This window comes from Dermacentor albipictus, chromosome 8 (genome assembly GCF_038994185.2).
Source record: "Dermacentor albipictus isolate Rhodes 1998 colony chromosome 8, USDA_Dalb.pri_finalv2, whole genome shotgun sequence".
Lineage (NCBI taxonomy): Eukaryota > Metazoa > Arthropoda > Arachnida > Ixodida > Ixodidae > Dermacentor > Dermacentor albipictus.
This window is the reverse complement of record NC_091828.1, coordinates 95,447,501-95,468,431: the sequence shown is the minus strand read 5'-3', so window position 1 is coordinate 95,468,431 and position 20,931 is coordinate 95,447,501. Positions and strand designations below refer to the sequence as shown.

Genomic DNA, 20,931 nt, shown 5'->3' with positions numbered 1-20,931 from the left:
AAACACCAACACCGGAGCAGTGGGAGGCTGCGCTATCCTGCTCGAAGCCTGAAGAACAGTTCAAGCTGATCGACAGAGCTAGCAAGATGGCAAAGGCCACTGGGGCCCTGGACTGAGAGCTCCACCTTCGCCGGTATACCTTCTTTGTGGCAATAAAGTTTTTCATTCATTCATTCGAAAGTTGGTACTTAAATATTTCCGGGGACATCAAAGACATGACAGATCAAGGTGCGCAGGCGCACGAGAAAGATGGATGAAAGACGGTTAGGTGAAGATGCGCAGGTCAGCCTCAGATGAAATGCGGAATACTTCGCTGTCACTGGTCTTACGAGCTTTAATGAGGCAATTATCTGTCCACAGGAACTGCCAGTTGTATTTCTTTAGGGCTAGTGCCTTCACGAAGAGCATCTTGTCGGAAGTTAAACGGTCATTTACAAGGACTGGAGCGGGGGGTGGAGTGGAGCCTGAGAAACCAATCTGGTTGGTATGTTGGCGTGCCTTTCGTGCTTTGCGCAGGAATTCATTTTTTTTTTTGTCCCGGCACCCGAAGCGGGCAATTATGTTTTCTTTTCGCCAGAATTCGTAGGCACGCGATGTACGGTGTCTAGGTCAGAGGGCGAAACAGGACGTTCAATCACGTCGCCCATCAACTTGAGAATCGCGACACAGTCCTCCCCATCGGTGGAACGGGACACCCTTAATCTCGGCATTATTCGTTCGAGAATACTATTGGAGACGCCGCTCAGGTGCTCGACACTCGCACTGACAGTAATATGCCGGTTCAAGTCCTCGCCGGACAGTTGACCCTTGATTTTCGACGCTAGGTCGCTTACCAAGGTCTCCATCTTTGCATCGCTCAGGTGCTCGACACTCGCACTGACAGTAATATGCCGGTTCAAGTCCTCGCCGGACAGTTGACCCTTGCATATCAACTTTTTTCGCGAGTCCCGCGTTTGACGGCTGTTAGGATTGGGGGCTCAATCCCATCGCTCGGGATCCGTTGCCAAGATTGCAGTCCGGAATGAATTCGAAGGTAGCTGGCCCATGCCGTCGTCCAACTTATCCACGCTGAGGAAGTTGATGAAGGGAAGAACTGCTTCTCATCGAGAACGAGGAATATGGGTTTATTTACAGTATTTAAATCAGTCTAACATGACTGCTTGAGAAAAAGAGTGTCAGTCCAACATTACTGCACGAGAGAAGTGTATCAGTCTAACATGACCGCTCAAGAGAAGTGTATCGAGCATCCGCACAACAGCAGTTTTTATACACTCGGTCCACCGGTGATACAAGGTGGCGAATGTTCGTTTACTCATCGTCAACTTGCCGCCGCCCCGCAGAACAGTTTACGTACACATAGGCACACACATTCCGATGCCCGGCGCCGGCGTCGGAGGGGTGCCATTCCGGGAAGCATCGGAGCCAATGGTGGGTAGCTCGTTGTCTTGCGTCCCAATCGGCGCATGGGAAGCAACAAAAAACGGCTTTCCCGCGGCAGCTTGCTCATGCGTAGCAGATCAGGTCCGCGCTGGAGAGCTCCGGCACCATAGTTCGCCCACCGAGCTCGTTTCGTCACAACGCCGATGGGGCTGGTGGATGGAGGCTGTTTTCAGCACAAAGCCCGCTTCTTCGAACGCCTCCTAGCTGCAGCGATGGAGAGTGGGGGATCCGCGTCTTGTCCCCCAGTCGTAATTGGGTGGCAGTTTTGCCTTGCAGCTCGCCATTCTTAACACGGCATCCTTCAGCACAAGACAATAGAATGGCGCAACAAGAAAGTATAACTGGGCAGCAGTTGCGGCTAGAATAAAGCGTTACAGAGCCTTGCACAAAGATCGTGTAATCAACCTGGGAACAGATTTTTCTCGCAAAGGATTCTTCTCGCAAAAGCTCGCCAAGCGAGAAGAGAGAAAGATTGGAAGTATGTTTGGGTATCGCAGGCCAAGATTCTAATGCGGAAAACCGAGAATTCTCGTGTACTGCACATCATTTCTGAAGACGACCTGAAAAGGGTAGTTGAGAAGCCTCTCGAGTTAAGTCTAGTTTGCCACACCAATCATGGCGTTTTCAATCCGTGAAGTTGAAGGGGCATTCCACTAAACCTAGTGTATATCAATACTTCATTGTAACATTCAAAGTTTTCGTAGAAACAAAGATATATTGTGTTCCTTTTTGCACAGCATAATTTTACTGTTGATGTAATTGGCTTAGCGGAAACTTGGCTAAGAGAAGGTGTGCAGATCTCCATTCCGGGATACAGTCCTGTAGGCAATCCTAGGTATGCAGTATAGCGTGGGGGCGGAGTGGCTCTACTAATCAAGCAGACGGTACCCTTTAGGATAATCACCGATACTGAAATTAGTAATAGTACGGTTGAATGTCCCTCTGTTCTTTTAGATTCACGCATAGTTGTGGGTACAATATACCGGCCACCAAGCTCAAGTCTGCCCGTTTCTTATCAATTGTTGGAATCTGTACTTTCCGTAAGAGCTATGGTATCATCACGGTTGTTGGCGACTTTAACATTGATATTAGCAAAGACATGAATTGTGAATTGAATACTCGCACCTACTGGAGGCATACAGTTTTAAGAATACAATCCATGAACCTACTAGATTGTCTCCAAGTGCATCTACAACTATAGACCATGTGTTGTGCAACAATAATAACATGCATTCCGGCGTATACAATACTAGCCTCACTGACTACTGCCCTATTTTCTCGTTTTTACACAGCGCAAATAATACCATTGTTCAATAGACCATACTGGCAAATCACAGAAATAATTACTAAAACTGAGGCAAGAAATTAAGGAAAAGGAATTCCTGGATGAATTTAGCAGTGACACTCATATAGAATGCGCAAACTATGCAAATGCATTAACGCAATGATATCTCAGTGTACCACATATAAACAAATCAAATACGAGGAACCTTTGTGCCCATGGATGAATAACACCATACTTGCAGCTATAAAATAAAAGGACTGGTGGTACCAAAATGGGAAAAACAGCGAGATAACAATTATTTGCAAAATTTTCGAATATCTCGTAACCACGTAGTAGCTCTTATACGGAGGCGGAAAAAAGAACACAACGATTTCTTAATACAACAAGCACAAGGCAATACGAAAAAATTGTGGAAAATTATAGAAGGAGTAATTGATAACCCAAATAAAAAAACCGACCACTCCTGAACATGTCCATGCCAAGTGCGCCGACACTTTTAATCCGTACTTTACTAACATTGGTCCAAAGCTAGCTGAGCGTATTCCAGTTACTGGAAGCAATGTTGATTGCCCCAACATCCATGCATGTTTTTCCTTGGATCAAGTGGACGAGCATACCACAACCTCAATAGTATCAGGCATGCCTTGCTACAAAGTTACTGGCCACGATGGCATTATAGTAAAAGCATTGAAAGACAATATTGATGTTCTTGTACCAGTACTCACAAAAATACTTAACTGTATAAGCCGAGGCACATACCCTGACATCTTAAAGATCACAAGAGTTATAAAAGTGGAGACGTCAGTGACCCTGGAAGCTAAGGGCCTGTCTTTGTGCTTAGCATATTAAATACTGTATTTGAAAAGGTCATCGCGGCTCAACTGAAGCACTACTTAAACCAAAGCAACCTTCTAACAAATTCTCAACATGGATTCAGAGCCAATCGATCAACGTCATCAGCAATGTTAGAACTAACCCAGAGTATATACACAGCTCTACATAAAAATGAGTTTGTAGGAATATATTTAGATTTAAAGAAAGCATTCGACACGCTCTGTTATTCCATACTTCTGAAAAAATACAAACTTATGGTTTCAGCGAAATTACAATGGACCTTTTTTCAAGCTACCCAAACGGTCGAAAACATCATAGAAAATTTGGCTCCTTTGCACCCCAGTATACTACTATGGTTACAGGAGTTCCGGAAGGATCACTTTTGGGGCCCATACTGTTCTCGCTATATGTCAATGACCTCCCATCAGTACTAAAGTCATCAGAAGCTGTTATGTACGCTGGCAATACTACGCTATTATTTTAGGGTAAATCTCTTGACGTACTGCAGAACACTATTAACAGCGAGTTACTAAACATATCAACTTGGTTTGCATGTAATAAATTGACACTAAACAGAGATAAGACAAAATACGTAGCATTCAACTACCGTTATTCCAAGTGCAACATAATAGGCATGCAAATTCACTTTCTAGGTGGAACTGCAAAACAGCTCGACCACATAGAATATTTAGAGGTAATATTGGACTGCAACTGGAACTGGAGACCACATATATCTAGCATATGCGAGAAATAAGCCTCGGCTTGCTATTTATTAGTAAAATGCAAAGAATATATTGACCTTAGCGCACTCAAAGTTGTGTACTTTTTCATATTTCACTTTCACATCATATACTGTCCCGAATCGTGGTCTGGTACATATAAAACATACATAGATCTCTTCTTTCAGTTACAGAAAAGGGCTTTGCGCATTATGACATACACAAGCCAACACGATAATAGTGACATGCTGTTTGGTCGTTTCGGTATATTACCATTATCTCTGGCATGCGAAATGAAAGTTGCCATTTTGATTAACAATATTTTACGTGGGAATCATTCATAATCACTTAGCCTGTTTATTACACCTAATCGTAATACAAGGGGTGCAACGAATACAAGTTTCAACCTACCAATCACTTGTAACACGTATTGCCATCGACTACTTGAGTTTCAAGGTGCCAAAATTTAGAACGCAGTACCTCTTGAGGTAAAAATGGCCAACTATTTCGTACCTGCTGTACAAAAGCTATACCCATCAAAAATTACGTGATTTTCTGTCAGTCTGGTTCTCCACTTGTTTCGTACCGTGCCAGATTATTCCTTCTTGAATCTATTCAGAAGGCCTAAACCCTTGAGCACAGACCTTTTCAAATATGTTACTTCTACGTATAATATGTTATTCCTTTTTGTCTTTTTGTGTGTATGTATTCTCCTAACAGTTCGGTTTTATTACTAGTGGTTGATATGCACTGTTTTCTTTTTATTATTATTGTTTTTAATTTTATGTATCCACCCAACTGTATTAGATTGAATCACTAATAACAAGATATGTGCTTGACTTTGCTGCTGCTGCTACATATATGGCTATGGGCCTACACTAGCCTTCGGCTACTGGCCCAACAGTTCTTTTGTACAAATTATTATCAATGAAAAATAAACTGAATTTAATTGAATTCAGTTGAATTCAGTGAATTCTCCTGCAGTTAACTGCAGGAGAATTAGACGCAGTTCAGACCGCCACAGCTGCCACTGCCTAAAGAGTCGCTCACCACAATTCCTTCACTCGCGAGATAAAGAAAAAACCTGCAGCAAACTGTCTAAACGCGCTGGGACGTACGTGAAAAAAGAAAGGCGCATAGCATTCATGACGTGTTCGCATAGTTCCTACAATCGTTATTGGTGTTTGAAGTATACAACAGCATGGCCTTCGAGATCCGCTTCTGTTGCCAGAGGGAGCCGTTTCAGGTAGTGTCATTTCATTTCATCACCACTCAGTTGCACCAAACTTCTTTATGGTTAAACTTCAACATAAAAAATTCAAACAAATTTACTACGGCACCAAATGCGCGCAAATTTTGTCATGCTTGCTGTGCGACGCATCCGCTTTAACATGCAATGCACAATTCAGGCGTAAAAGCTTGATGTCATTCATCATCATCATCATCAGCCTGGTTACGCCCACTGCAGGGCAAAGGCCTCTCCCATACTTCTCCAACTACCCCGGTCATATACTAATTGTGGCCATGTTGTACCAGCAAACGTCTTAATCCCATCCGCCCACCTAACTTTAGGCCGCCCCCTGCTACGCTTCCCTTCCCTTGGAATTCAGTCCGTAACCCTTAATGACCATCTGTTATCTTCCCTACTCATTACATGTCCTGCCCATGCTCATTTCTTTCATTCATGGCCCCTTTAAGTTCAAATTTGGTCGAATGCCCTCAAGTGTCCGCAGGTAAAGCTCGTCACTTTACTGAGGGTAAAGGAGCGTTGTGCGGCACGGAAAAAAACGTAACGTGCAAGATTTGTCGCAGAGCGATGCATTTCACGAACTGATGGAGCTCGATGTCGTTTAATAAAGCTATGACAATGAAATTCCCATAGCAGCTATCCCAGCTGCACAGCATGTGTCCCTTGACCTTTCTTTTGAAACGTCATTGAAGACAACGGGGCACTAACCTTAAAAAGCGTGACGAGGAGGCACTAGTCACGTGATAGGACTGCCCACGGCCTGCGGAGAATTGTTGTCTCTTATGTGCGGTGTCTAGGAGACTAACCGCAGACTAGTCATTGTCATCGCGCCTACCGTGTGGGAAAGGAAAGGTACGCATATTCTTTCATTCATCAACAATTAGGGCATTATCTAGAAGTAACGCTCTTCTGCGCCTTGAATGGCAAGCAACGAAGCTCACCTGCTGCTAAATGTTTAGTGCATGTGTTATTAGATTTTATTACCCTTTTAGAGAACACATTTTTTTTGTCTTGAAGACCGTAAACGACAAGCCTAGCGGAATTATTATACCTTAGCGATCACCCTTTTTATCGCTGTAGTCCTTATGACTAAGAGAGCATATTTCTTTTAAAGTTTCACTGTGAAAGAGAAAAAGTTTGAACTGATGTACCAACGCGCTAAACTTGGGTCACGCTGTTTCAAAACGTCTGCGGAAGACGCTTCCCAGATACAGCAACAGCCAGCTGAGCGCGTGCAACCAGGCTTGTGTTTTCGTTTACCCGCAAGATGGTAATGTCCTCCCGAATGCATTTGAATAATCTGAAGAAGTTAACATCTCACTATAGCGGCGCTAGTAGTATTCATTGCGTGAATGTATATTGCAAGTCGCCTGCTTCATCGAAGCGACACCGCAACAGTTCACATATATAGCTCGAGAACTTTTCCGCCCGCTGCGGTCGCTTAGTGGCTATGGGCTTGGGCTGCTGAGCACGAGGTCGCGGGATCGAATCCAGGCCACGGCGGCCGCATTTCGATGGGGGCGAAATGCGAAAACACCCGTGTGCTTACATTTAGCTGCACGTTAAAAAACCGCAGGTGGTCCGAGTCACTCCAGAGTCGCTCACTTCGGCATGCCTCGTAATCAGATAGTGATTTTGGCACGTTAAACCCCATAATTAAATTTTTTGTAACTCTTCCACTGCAAAACAGTGACGTCCATAAGTGTTCCTGAATCAAAGAGCACGTCGGGTAGGATATCAATAGTGAAAATTTTCGTTTTGAGTAGTTTCAGGCTACTCAAGTATAATTTTACGCCTTATTTACGTCTCAGTTAGGACTCGGTGGCTTTATACAAGCAGTCATAGTATTCACGTGACGCTGCAAGCCCGCCATACTTGTTAAAGTCTGTAGTTGAGAAGCTAAGCCTCACCTAGCCGTATGTCAGCTTCAGCAGTACTCGCAGTTCCCTTCGTGCGCGTCATTAGCTGTTATAGACACATTCACGAGGTGTTTGAAATCTAATGATGGTTAGCATAAATATATTAATCTAGAATAATATGAATACTCTCACACAAAACTTACAAGTGTTGATTGCGAATGTTTGATCCTTAGTTGCAGTGTTCCCAACTAGAAATAAAAACAGTCGCTAGTCCATCCCGCACAAAACTCTAAAACCGCAATAAGAGCACTTCATATTCCCTAAAACTCCGTTAAATGCAGACAACAATCAGGATCACGTTCAAAGCATGTTTTATCGCGTCTAGGCAAAACACTGTTTAAATAAAAACTACGCCGGTCAGGAAAGTCTGTTTCTCACATTCAGAAAGTGGTTTTCGCAAGTAAAACCCCATAATTAATTAATTAGTCTTTTGAACGCCAGAGGTCCTTGAGTTGTGCGGTGCGAGTTCTGCGTCGCCTCGAGAGATGGCGCCATGCTGCGTGACGCCTCCTTCAGGCGCGTTTCTTCTTCTAGCTGGGCAGTGCGCTCTGTCTCCCTGGCGTCTGTCGCTGCCTGTCGTGCCGCCTTCAGCCGGTATTCTTTTAACTGGGCAGTGTCCATATGGACGAGTGCTCAGTATGACGTGGTGCCGTGTGATGGAGTGTAACGTTGCGAACATGCACTGTACCCACTGTAAGATTGTGGCTATTCTCATCTCCTACCTGTCTGCTTCGCCGGCTGCCATTTCATGCTTACATCTACTTTCGATTACGGGACAGCCAACAATTTTTTTTTTGCAATTGTGAGAGTTCATATTTTTTCTCTATTTCAGGCTTCCTAAAGGTCAACGAAAATGCAGCTTCGTCTGTGCTCTCTTCTTCTTGTAGTCTTTTACTGGGCGTACAGTCAAGGCGCCACCAGTGAGTGCACCTGTAACATACTCCCAAAAGTTTATCAAGCAACTTATATATCTATCATGCGGCTTTACCGTAAAAAACAAGCATTTATGATTGACTCCATGTCAAACATAGACATGCATATGCATTGTATGCCAGCTAACAGTAGCCGAGATTTCTAACTATTTGTGGGCGCTCTAGGACAACGTGACAAGTAGCATACCATAATATTCCCCCACCTAGCAGAACACGAAATACTTCTCAGAAGCGTGTCGTTTGCCGTCTGATGGAGCCCGTGGCAGTTTGTGAGCAAGCAATTTATCGACGTAAATAGAACGATGAATAAACCAGCTTATAAATAATAAACTTACGGTAAAGCTTTCAAAGACAACACTGTAGGGCATTGGACGAAACTTTATTTTCGGCAATCCTGATCTTTCTGCCTATTATGCAAGAGTTTTAATAATAATAATAATAACAATAATCTTTATTTCACTCATGAAGTGAAGGAGTGCGGGAAAAAAAGCTGACAAATCAGCTTGGCTTCCCTATTTAAAAGTGCGCCCATATTATACGACAGATTCCGAGGACACCTAAGCAATTCTTATCAGTTGGGAATGCCAAAGCATGAAATGTCCAAATGAACAACGCTGAGTAGTCCTTCGCGCTGGTGCGTGGCGTACGGGTGCGTGGCGCCCCAACCAGCAAGCAGCAGCAGCCTGCGGTGCCAACGCCGCATGCTATCAACGCAGAGGTGCCCATCGGGTGACGCGTCGCGGCGATGCTCACACCCCTCACGCTACACCTGGCGTGCTATCGCCGCAGCAGATGTTCACTTTCGCCCGCTATCCCAATGCCATCTATAGGAAGCGTTAGCACTCCACCGTCAAAGAAACCCTTTACACTTCCTAAAGTAGCGATACTCTCCTCCTCCGCCTTCACTCCTCCTCGTTTCTCCTCTTTCACGCTCTCTCCTCGACCGTGGCGCCGCCTACACTGCTCGAGCGTTGCAACGGCGCCAACATGCGCTCCTCGCCACTCCGTAGACGCTTCTCGAGCAGAAATGGCGCTGATGCACGGCGCGAGGGCCCACGTGATGCTATTGAGCCAATGGCGACGCGGCGTCAGCCAGAGCACGCGAAAGGAGGCGGCATTCTTCAAAGGGTGCCGGGGCGACTTTACGAAGTTTAAGGGACTTTATCCGTCGAGGAGTTCTCGTGCCGAGACAGAGAGTGAGGCTGACGTGGCGTCGCGGTCATGCCCTCTCCCCTCACGCAGCACCTGCCGCGCTTGCGGAACAGCAGGTGTACCCTTTCGCCCGTTCTACCCCGTCGAGCAGCGCTCGTGGCGAGACCGGAGGAGAGGGTGACGTGGCGTCAAGGTGGTGCCCTCTCCCCTCACGCAAGACCTAGCTCGCCAATGCAGCAGCGGCAGCAGCACCAGCGGGTGTCCGCTTTCACCCGCTCTGCTCCATCGAGGCGCATTTCGCGAAGTGGTGTCTCAGTGAACGGGAACTGCGTCGAGCCGGGCTCGTGACGTTGCGTCACAACCAATGGCAATGCGAGGGCAGGGGCCGTTTCGCTGCTGCCAACGACAGACGCTGGCTTTCTCGCTCAATGGGCCATTTGACACCTTGGCATTAAAAAAACACCCCAGTAGCCGCGTGACTACACGTTACTACACGAAACAAGCTTGTGCGTCCCTCGCAATGTTTTTAACCTGCTCCACGGCGCCTTAGAACGCGACAAAGAAGCAATGCTAACCCGTTATACAGTTTCATTGTGGTTATCACAGGCTTCCGTGCACGTTGCTCACGACAGCGCAATAGACACCGATTGCAGGCGGTAATTTCAAGGAGACTGCGTGTGAAACTTCATTATTTCTTCAGTAGCAGCGTCCCAGCGTTATTATACTTTCCTTCAGTAGTTGCTGCATCGTCTTATGTACTAATGATAGACTTCGTGAGCATGCGTACTTCTTAAAAGATTCAGTTAGCAGTCATCTATTGAACAGTGCCACAAACGTAATTCAGTTTTAGGTAAATACACTGAAGAACACGAACGTCAAATTTTTGAAGCCTTCGTCATTCATAAAGCCGGGAATATTTGGTCGGCGTGCATTTGCGATCGCTACAGCACAGCGAAATCATGTACCTATCCACCATGTGACATAGACTATTAAAGCAGCCCTGCAGTGCTGCTTATCTGAGCCTTGCTATGCGTTTGAATTGAAAGGACCCAACTTCAGAAATATTTTGAAGCGAAAAGTATTTCGATGCGTTCAGAAGAAGCCGGAGTTAATGCATTGAGAGATAGCAGTTTACCCCCTCCGAAATGCACCGCCTACAGAGGAGCGGGGCCCCGCCTACCGCAGAACTGAGCCCGGCCTGCAACGCTCCGCCCTCTGAACGTCACTGTGACGTGTGAGTTTAATTTGATTCTTGATGTTCACGCACACGTCACTACTTCCTGTTGTAGCGCCTACGACACGCTAAACTAAACTCAAGGGCTGCTACCTCACCCGAAGCTTACCGAAGCCGCTCGTCTTGCTGTAACCTGTTTATTTTTACCACTCTGCATTGACCACGAGATTCTTAATATTAAACAAGATTCGATAGGTATAACGGGTCCTCCTTTACAACTATTACGCAACTAACTACGAGTCATATATCAGGTGTTAGTGTTTACAATGCATATGCTAAACCCAAAATGATTCATTTAGGTGTGCCATAACGATCCATTCTAGACCCGTTACTTTTCTTCACTTTATATTAATTACCCATTTAACTGCCTCAGATCATCTGAGGGCATTCTACATGCCGATGATACAACAATTATTAATTCTGGTGAATTAATGGTAGTAAACACGCTTAATACTGAGCTTCATAACTTCTTAGGATGTTGCAATAGGAGTAGATTTATCATGAATCCCAATAATACTAGATTTATTTTATTCCCGTTCCGAAATAGATCACTATGCATCCCGCCCATTTCTATTGGCAACTATTTATTATCAGCAAGTGAAGAATACATGCTTTGGTGTTATTATCGACTGTAACTTAAATTTCAATGCCACATAAGTGATATCAAGAAGAAGCCATCAGATGAAATACGCATTCTCATTAGGGCACGTCCATTCTTTTTACGACCTGTGCTGCTCGCCCTCTACTTCGCGTTTGTGCACTGCATAACATCCAAGGGTATCACGTAGTACACTGCCCACCTAAAACTGCTACAAACTATCCAGAGCGAGGCAATTATGATGATCACGTCGAGTCCCCGCACCAACAATGCTGAACAGTTGCTATATGCAAATAACATTCTGTACGTTGCTGCTCTTGTCAAGTACAACATTGCCGCTTTTCATTTCAATCTAATAAACGACAAAACCTAATTCTCGCTAATTCCTATATTATCTCCAACGAACACTAACTCAACATGTTTTGCACTGCATAATAACTTAATTCTACCCGAACAACGCGCTAATTATGGCAAACAGACCATTCACTTGGCAGCCATATGATCACTGAATACATAACCTTTTGTCATAAAACTCCAGAAAGCCTACAGATTTTGCCATGAATTGAAATTTTTTTGTTATCTGTGACAACGTATAATGTATAACTCGATTTTCACTTTATACTTACCATTGTTATGTACTTCAACATGTTACATCATTTTAGTGTTACCTTTCCTTCTTTTATTTCTTTTCCTTTTGCACCTGTTCTCTTTTAGTTTTACCTAGTTTCAATATATGACATACTGCTGATATTTTGTAGTCTATTAATATCTTCATTTACTTATCAATGTATCACATGATTCATCATTTTTGTAATTGTACTGATTCAGCTGCTGTGCTTGCCATTGTAACTTTTATGATAACCATAAACAGGAGGTCTCAATTCAGTTTTTGCTATGGAACGTCTTTATTTTTACCTCAATCTGTAAGGCATTTTGTGAAATAAAAATTTGATTGATTGATTGATTGATTGATTGATTGATTGATTGATTGATTGATTGATTGATTGATTGATTGATTGATTGATTGATTGATTGATTGATTGATTGATTGATTGATTGATTGATTGATTTACAGCAAAGAACTGCGCACTGAGGTCGCCACTTAGAGTTAATTTTCAGCAAAATGATAGTGATTCCGCAGCTGGAAAAACGACACGTGTAGACACGTGTAGATTCGTGTGTCCAAAAGATACGTGTAGATACGACAGAGTAGGCACGCGTGTCCACATTTTGTGCACAAAGCGAAAGCCGCATTGAAACGCACAGACAAGCACTGCGACAGCGGCCAGCGGAACTTCAGCCACCCCACAATTTTGGTACCACAGAGGAGGTGGAACGACTCGAGCAAGCGATGGCTGCCGAATACCGGAAGCACGAAGGTGAATTTCAGAGCGCAGTTCTTACGCAGCCGTTCCTGCGCCGAGCGTCGGTGTGCCTCCCCGCAGGGGCGTCTGCGTCAGCAGGCGTTTGGTGTGTTGCGACACCACGTACCCGAGCACACGAGGGCTGGACCCTCCCGCGTGTCGCCGTGCGCGGCTTTGCCGTGTCTGGGGAAAAGGGGATCCTGGGGGTTGAGCCGATGCCGGGTGTTTGGACCTTTAAGGCCCCCCGGCGGAGGCAACACACCTCTTCGGCCTCGGTTTCACATAGACGGCACCTCCAGGCTGACCCATCTGGAGGAAATCGGCAGTCGCCTTTTCCTGTCCTCCTCTCCAATCTTCGTCTTTCTCTCCCACTTTTGCATCTTTCCTGTCTTCGCTTCTTTTGCTTCCATATTTCCTGGCGGCAAGGGTTAACCATGTGTAATGTATCCAATCTTGGGTATATACATTAGGTTATAGTGGCTGTGTACTGCTGGCGCTGGCAGGCTGCATTTATACAGAATCTTGTCACGCCCCCGCGTTGGGCTCCATGCTGGGTGGCTGGCACAGCTGCCGAAATTTCAGAAATTTCTATGGCCTTTAGCTCATTCCCCAAGCTACCTGATCGTCCTCTTTTGAAAAGAGGCCGCACCGATGAACCCTTCAACTTTTTCGCCAAGAGCAAAGATATTTTCCCACATTTTCACGTGATCCATACCGAAACAAACCAAAGGACTGTAAGAACGCTTTCTCCATTTGTTGTTGCGAAGTGCCTCACTGACACACTGGGCCCTGGATACAAAATTACTAAAATGTCCAGTAGCGACCTGCTCCTTGAAGTTCGTGACAAAATACAACACGACAAATTACTAAATCTTGTTTCATTTGGTGAAACCCCAATTTCAATAACCCCTCACCGTTCCCTCAACAGCACAAGAGGTGTAGTTTCAGAGCAGGACCTTCTAGAACTTACTGAGGCAGAGCTCCTAGAGGGCTGGAAGGAGCAGCATGTCACTAATGTGCAACGAATCAAGATCTGCCGAGATGACAAGGAAATACCCACAAAACACCTGATCCTTACCTTTTGTACCAGCACTCTCCCTGAAAGCATCGAAACAGGCTATATGAAAATTAATGTCAGACCGTACATACCGAATCCACGATGATGTTTCAAATGCCAAAGATTCGGCCACGGCTCTCAGAGCTGCCGAGGCCGTGCCACCTGTGCAAAGTGCGCGTCCCATGACCACCCTGCGGACAACTGCAACGACCCACTTCACTGTGCAAACTGTGACGGTGAACACGCCGCCTATTCTCGCTCCTGTCCTTCATGGAAGAAGGAAAAAGAAATCATAACACTTAAAGTAAAAGAAAATATCTCATTCAAAGAAGCGCGCAAGCGTCTTTCTACTGCACAGGGACCTACATTTTCCGAAGTGGCACGGCTGGGGGCACGGCCACAACGGTATTCGGCGGCTGTTAGGACGCCCCAGATTGGACCGGCGGCATATCCACTCGCCCCTACTGCGGGACCAGCTAGTGTTGGCCTGCCACCCGGCAAGATCCAGCAGCCCTCAGGGTCTGCTGTTTCTAGTTCTCTAAGGGCCTCTGCGCGCGTAGAGAAGCCCGAAACACCCGCGAGCGGACACCGCGAGCGGACATCCAACGCCTCTGTGGAGGCGATGGATACACCACAAAGTGCGTCGGCGTCCCAGATGCCGAAGGCTCGGCGCAGTTCTCAGGAGCGCGCCAAAAGGGACAAAACCCGCATCGCGGGGCCTGGAAAGAGCCCTGTGGGTTAAAGTAGCTTCTCTCTCCTAAACACACAGCACATATCAATAACAACATGGATACACCAATATTACATTGGAACGTTAGAGGTCTCCTCCACAACCTCGACGACGTCCAAGAACTTGTACATAAATATAATCCCAAGGTGCTGTGCGTACAAGAAACACATCTAAAACCAACACAGCCAGCCTTTCTGACGCAATTCGCCATTTTCGGAAGGACCGTGACGATGCCAACACCTCTTCCGGTGATGTAGCAATAATAGCTGATAAGTCCGTTGCATGCCGTGCTCTGGAACTTCAAACACCTCTTGAGGCAGTTGCGGTTCGGGCCTTATTGTTTGGAAAACTAATTAGCACTTGTTCTATCTATATACCGCCTAACTTTCGGCTCCTTCGAGCAGAACTCGAGGGATTAATAGATGCCCTGCCAGAACCATACATACTGGTTGGGGATTTCAATGCACACAATACTCTTTGGGGGGATTCCCTAAGGGATGCAAGAGGTCGAATATTTGAACAAATCCTGTTTTCTTCAGGCGCCTGCGTGCTAAATAAGAAACAACCAACATTTTACAGTCATGCACATAACACATACAGTTACATAGACTTAAGCATAGTATCCCCGACCTTAGTACCCCGTTTAGATTGGAAAGTTATTCAAAACCCTTATGGCAGTGACCATTTTCCTGTGATCCTCCAATCTACAAAAGAACATGATCCTTTCCCACACGCCCCTCGATGGAAGATGGCATCTGCAGACTGGGAAAAATTTAGGACTCTGACGTATATGCCTCGAAACGCTCTTAACGATTTTAATATAAACGATGCTGTTCCTTATTTTATCGCTTTTATGATTGACGCCGCATTGGAGTGCATCCCACAAACAAACGGGACCCCGAAAAAAAGGCGAGTGCCCTGGTGGAACGAGGATTGCAGGAATGCACGGAAAAAACAGAATAAGGCCTGGGACATGCTGCGCCGCTCTCCAACAACTGAGAACCTTGTTAACTTCAAACACATAAAGTCCCAAGGAAGACGAACACGGCGCACGGCTAAAAGGGAAAGCTGGGAAAAATACATATCCGGTATTAACTCCTACAAACAAGAAGGAAAAGTATGGAGTCGGATGAAAAAATTAGTAGGCCACCAACCTTACCTCCTGCCTTTGGTCGATGTCCAAGGCAATAACCTTGAAGACCAGGCTAACGCCCTTGGACAGCATTTCGAACATATGTCCAGCGCCGAACATTATTTGGAGCATTTCCAGAAACTAAAAAAATCTGCAGAAAGCAAGCCATTCAATAGAAAGTGTCGAGAAAACGAACCTTACAACAGTCCCTTCAGTGTTATGGAATTCAGAGCATCATTAGACACTTGTCAAAGCACTGCTCCCGGAGCCGACCGTATTATGTAAGAGATGATAAAGCATCTGGACTCTAGCGCTCAAATGGCTGTGCTGTCCCTCTTTAACACTATTTGGGCAACTGGGTTCCTTCCATTGGCATGGAGAGAAGCCATCGTAGTACCCATTCTAAAACAAGGTAAAGATACATCTTCAGTGGAAAGTTACCATCCCATTGCTTTAACAAGTTGTCTTTGCAAATTTTATGAAAAAATGATAAACCGCAGGCTCTTGCATTTCCTTGAAGAAAACAAACTGCTCGATCCTTATTAGTGCGGCTTTAGAGAAGGCCGTTCTACAACAGACAGCCTTGTTCGCATAGAAGCAAACATCCGCGAAGCTTTTATACACAAACAGTTTTTCCTGTCTGTCTTCCTCGACATGGAAAAAGCATATGATACAATGTGGCGGTTTGGAATATTACGAGATCTTTCAGAAATCGGTATCCGCGGGCATATGCTCAACATAATAGAAAGCTACTTAACTAATCGCACGTTCCGCGTTAGAGTTGGGAATGCTCTGTCCAGACCATATGCACAGGAAACTGGGGTGCCGCAGGGAGGCGTACTCAGCTGTACGCTTTTCATCATAAAAATGAACTCCTTACGTTCAGCAATACCACCTATCTTAAGATATCTTATGATATCTTAAGATATCTATCTTAATATATCTTAAGCACAAATGCCTAAAAACAATGAACATTTTAAAAATCTTGTCGCATGCAACATGGGGCAGTGACAGGAAATGCCTCACGAATGTCTACAAAAGCCTTATACGTACACGCCTAGACTACGGGGCCGTGGTTTACCAGTTAGGAGGAAAACGTAGTGCCGCGCAAGACGGGCTGTGCGGCGACAACCGCTACGAGATGGCGCCAGAGTAGCGCGCCGCCGTCTGTTCACCGATGCCATGCGGCGAGCGCGTCGACCGATGCCATATACGGAAACAAAGCACTACTTGAGCGGAGGTCTGTCTGCGGCGGCTGCTGTGAATCGCGCCCACGCGTCACCCACGCGCAGCCTCTCGAGATCTCCCGATTAGCGAGTCAGTCGCTCCACACTTCGCTCCGTTTGCAACGTGCCGCAGGAGCCAGATTGTCCGCACCCTCCAATATATGGGTAAATGAAAACACGTATAGAGCTGCGCTGAAATTTTGCATTAGGCAGTATCCTAATCGTCAGTGAATTTTTTCTTTTCATCTGGTCACTCTAAGCGTAGTTTCGTTCACGTGATTTCGCGTTCCCGAAACCCACGAGGTAGCAGTAGTATCACTGCAACACTCGTGACCAAGCGATGACAACAATACTTTATACGACGTTTCGTGTGTCGCATAGAGTCGGAAAGTCGTTGCGTCTGCGCATATATTTCGGAGAGCACAGCAGGCATTGATGTAGGAGACGAAGGCCACGTTGTATACACATTGGAAAAAGGAATTGCTGCTGAGAACATGGCGTTCTCGGCTGAGAGCTGAATGAATCAGCGTACAGCTCAAGGAATCGCTGTAGTCTCCTGACTTTTCACCTTTACCATCGTCAAATGTAGATTCTCTTCCAGAAATTTCTTGACAGAAAAGCTAATGGTATTAAAGATGCATATGCCTAATATGCTGCATTGCACGCACTAGACACAACATGGAATCCAGGTTTCTAATGACGCGTTTTTTTTCTCTTTCTCTCTCTTATCATAGGTGATTACTCACAAATTCCCACGGAACATCATAAATATATGAACTGTGTAAGGGAGGTAAGTTGCATCGTAGTAAATAATATTTAAGAGAATATCTTTTGTGGACACTGCCGTTTTTCTGCGCATATCAGCGTTTTTTTTGCTGTTGTTGTTGTTGTTAACGTAAATAATCAAAAGTCTAGCGATGACAGACGCGCTGTTGGAGAACTCTAAAATAATATACAGGCCACTGGGGGCTCCTAATGAGGTCATAATGATGAAGATTTATCTTAACTTTATAGGGTTGCCTCCACTCCAACTAGTCTGTCCTACAATTTGCACAGGGCTGCTTAGGGGAACTCAAGTGAGCGGGCGCCTAACGTCCATGCCACCAATGACATGTATAATGTTTCCCTGGATACGCCCGCAGCGGTTGTTTAGTGGCTATGGTGTTGGGCTGCTAAGCGCGATGTCGCAGGATTGAATCCCGGCCACGGCGGCCACATTTCGATGCGGGACAAATGCGAAAACACCGGTGTACTTAGATTTAGGTGCACGTTAGAGAACACCAGGTGGTCCAAGTTTCCCACTACGGCGCGCCTCATAATCAGAAAGTAGTTTTGGCACGTAAAACACTATAATTAATTTACGTTCTAATACGTAAATATAGAGCCTTAGATTCAGCGACACAGTCGTATGTATTCCGGGACGATGGCAAATAACTGGGTAGTTCCAGATAGTATAACAAATCTAAAAGTAACAAAACAGTATTTCAGGATAGGTGATTTTGAATCAAGAGAGCGATTGGAAACAATGACTTTTTATAAAAATTGAAAGCTAAGTGACCATCACGAGATGAAACAAATTTAATTGAATTTGGATGAAAGAAAGGAAAAGGTAAACATTTAGCCTAGATGTTAAATCTCATTCATTCTCCAGCAAAATTCTGGATAGCAGCGCAAACCTTCTTGTCACAAAGCCGAGGAGTCGAGTCACCCAATGAAAGTGTACTTAGAACAGTTGAACTTATTCCAAGAAGGTGGAGCTTTGCTCCTAGACTTTCTTTTCTTACGGCAGTAAATCGTCGACTAGAAGTGACAAAAAAATGTTCTGTGGTTTCATCTTCCCTAACAGAACTACAAATCCATGAGGGTGCGCAGACCGGTCCTGTGTAGGTAAATAAGTAAAGATGGTATGCGAAAGCGTAGCCTACTACTAGCCACTTAGTCTTCTTGCTTGGCGCAGATTACTTTTCCTGGAGCTAAACAGGTGTAATAATTCGAGAGAATGTGTCGTAGGGGGCGACTGAGAGTTTTCGCTGCACCATTTGCTTAATAAATCTTCCTTCGTTCACACAATTGAAAGAAGGCTGATAAGGCGAAGTGCGAGAGCGCGTCCATTTGGCTTCGTCGTTATACAGCCAAGTTTGCAGCGTGTCACTTGTCTAAAAAAAGGCGCACTTAACAGAAAAAATATAAAATCAACGCAGTTCTCTGAAGCGCCGCTGGGCGTGGAATTTCAGCGGAGCGGAGCGTAAGCCAAGCTTTACTGACCGTTTGTCTATACCAAGTGCAGGAACCTTTTTTTAAGGCGGAAGCCTCAAGCGGCTCGTTGCAATGGCTCATACACAGAAAAAGCGGCGTGTAGTCGAGTGGTTCAAAAAAATATTGCCATCAAGAGGGGTTTAGAAAAAGTTGACAAGTGGTACGAAGAATATCATCCTCAGTAATGACTCATAATGGGGGTGGGGGGAAATAACGTAATCTGAAATGGCTCATACCCCCATAAGCGAGCAAAGATTCAATGGCTAAATACGAATGAAGACGCGAAAGAAAAAAAAAGAGAACGAAGGAATCAAGGAAAGGAAACACAAACATCAGGAATGGCTCATACCCGGTAAGCAATCGAAGATGCAATGGCTGAATGTGAAAAAAGAAACGAAAAAAAAAGAAAGAAGAAAGAAAGAGTGCTACAAAGAAAGAACAAAAGAAAGAACGAAATAACCCTTAGCGCATTAGGTGCTCTCAAGTGTCCTTGAGGAAAGCGACCTACAGGGCAACACGTTTACTTCGCACTGCGACTACTTATGTCTTGCAAGAAGTCTGACCTCTCCGATCGGATAACATAATGGATTACCAAGTTTACAGCGGGCTTACGTCTTCTGATGTCACAGGAGTATAACATGCTGCCGATTTTATCTTGTTCATCACGCCGCCCATATTAATTGGCCTATGACAGCCCGGAATCGAAGGTGCGATTTCGGACTCAGCAGTACTCTGAGACGTATGCAGTGTTTGCATGCTCCTAGTGGCTCCAAACGTAGTTATCCCGACATAAACATAGAGGTTTAATGTAGCTATTTTTTAATTATGATAACTTATTGGAAATCTAACGAACAATTTATGTTATCTTCCCTCAAATGAAGCTACTATTGAAAACTTCACTTAATATATAGAAGCTGAATACTCAAACGATGCCAGACGAAGTCATACGCTTATTAACGCTTAACACTAAACTTGCTTTAAGACTGCCTGAACACTTAACTGAAGAGTATACGTACACAACCTTAACTTTTAACACAATCCCTGTGGAAATTAACCTTGGTTCTAACGGACATTCCCTTGTAATCTCATACTTTCTTCCACATGACACACTACTTTAAGTCTGGGACAATGCTGCCCTTTTTCTGCATTTATGGCTGCCCTAAAAATCCATGCTTTGTGAACTTCAAGCGAAACATTTGCACTCAAGTGCGCTCCGCCTCTGCTCAAACGCACTGGAATTAAGCGGCACTTCTGAAACCGCTCCTTGTCACAGAGAGCTTTATTGAAATTCAGCATAATCTTCAACCTAGATGCAGCGCAGTGTTCTACTCGGTAACGTCGAGGGAGACCTACGCGCTGGAACGCGTTTGTGAATGCATTTCCTCACTTATTAAGCCGCTGCACTTTTCACACTCTTTCGAATGCAGATGCTCAGCAACGACACACAATTGTTCTTGAAGTGGGGCGTCGGTGGAACATTTTCCAACAACAGAACTATTTGTTGGACGTCCAACAGATCTGATGAATATAGGTCTTTGGGATATCCGCGCCACGAACGATTCTACAACACGGTGAGTGCATTATGAGGTTTAAGTTAAACAGCGTAAAAGAATCGGATGCTCTGAAAAAAGGCCTTTGTGCAGATGCAGTACGTAAATAAAATGGGTAGCATGAAATATGATATAGAGTCATCGATAGAAAAATATAAAGGGGCAAAATCCACTAGGAAATCTGCAAAGTTGTTGTGTGAGCGTAAGCACCAAGAACTTACACGTCTAGAAAAACATTTTACCGCGATGTTATT

General features: G+C 44.9%; 1 protein-coding gene across 5 annotated transcripts in view; it reads left to right on the top strand.

Annotated features, from left to right (window-relative positions):
- LOC139048878 (uncharacterized) overlaps positions 1 to 20,931 on the top strand; it is a 79,152-nt gene that overhangs the window by 31,845 nt on the left and 26,376 nt on the right. For 3 of the 5 annotated variants that reach the window (XM_070523780.1, XM_070523781.1, XM_070523778.1), the window contains exons 2-4: positions 8,279 to 8,366; positions 17,606 to 17,661; positions 20,555 to 20,698. In XM_070523780.1, coding sequence (XP_070379881.1) covers positions 8,300 to 8,366; positions 17,606 to 17,661; positions 20,555 to 20,698 — 267 coding nt within the window. In that variant the 5' untranslated portion in view covers positions 8,279 to 8,299. Of the gene's footprint in view, positions 1 to 6,256; positions 6,380 to 8,278; positions 8,367 to 17,605; positions 17,662 to 20,554; positions 20,699 to 20,931 lie in introns of those variants that run through there. The other 2 variants (XM_070523779.1, XM_070523782.1) reach the window with 2 other exon arrangements.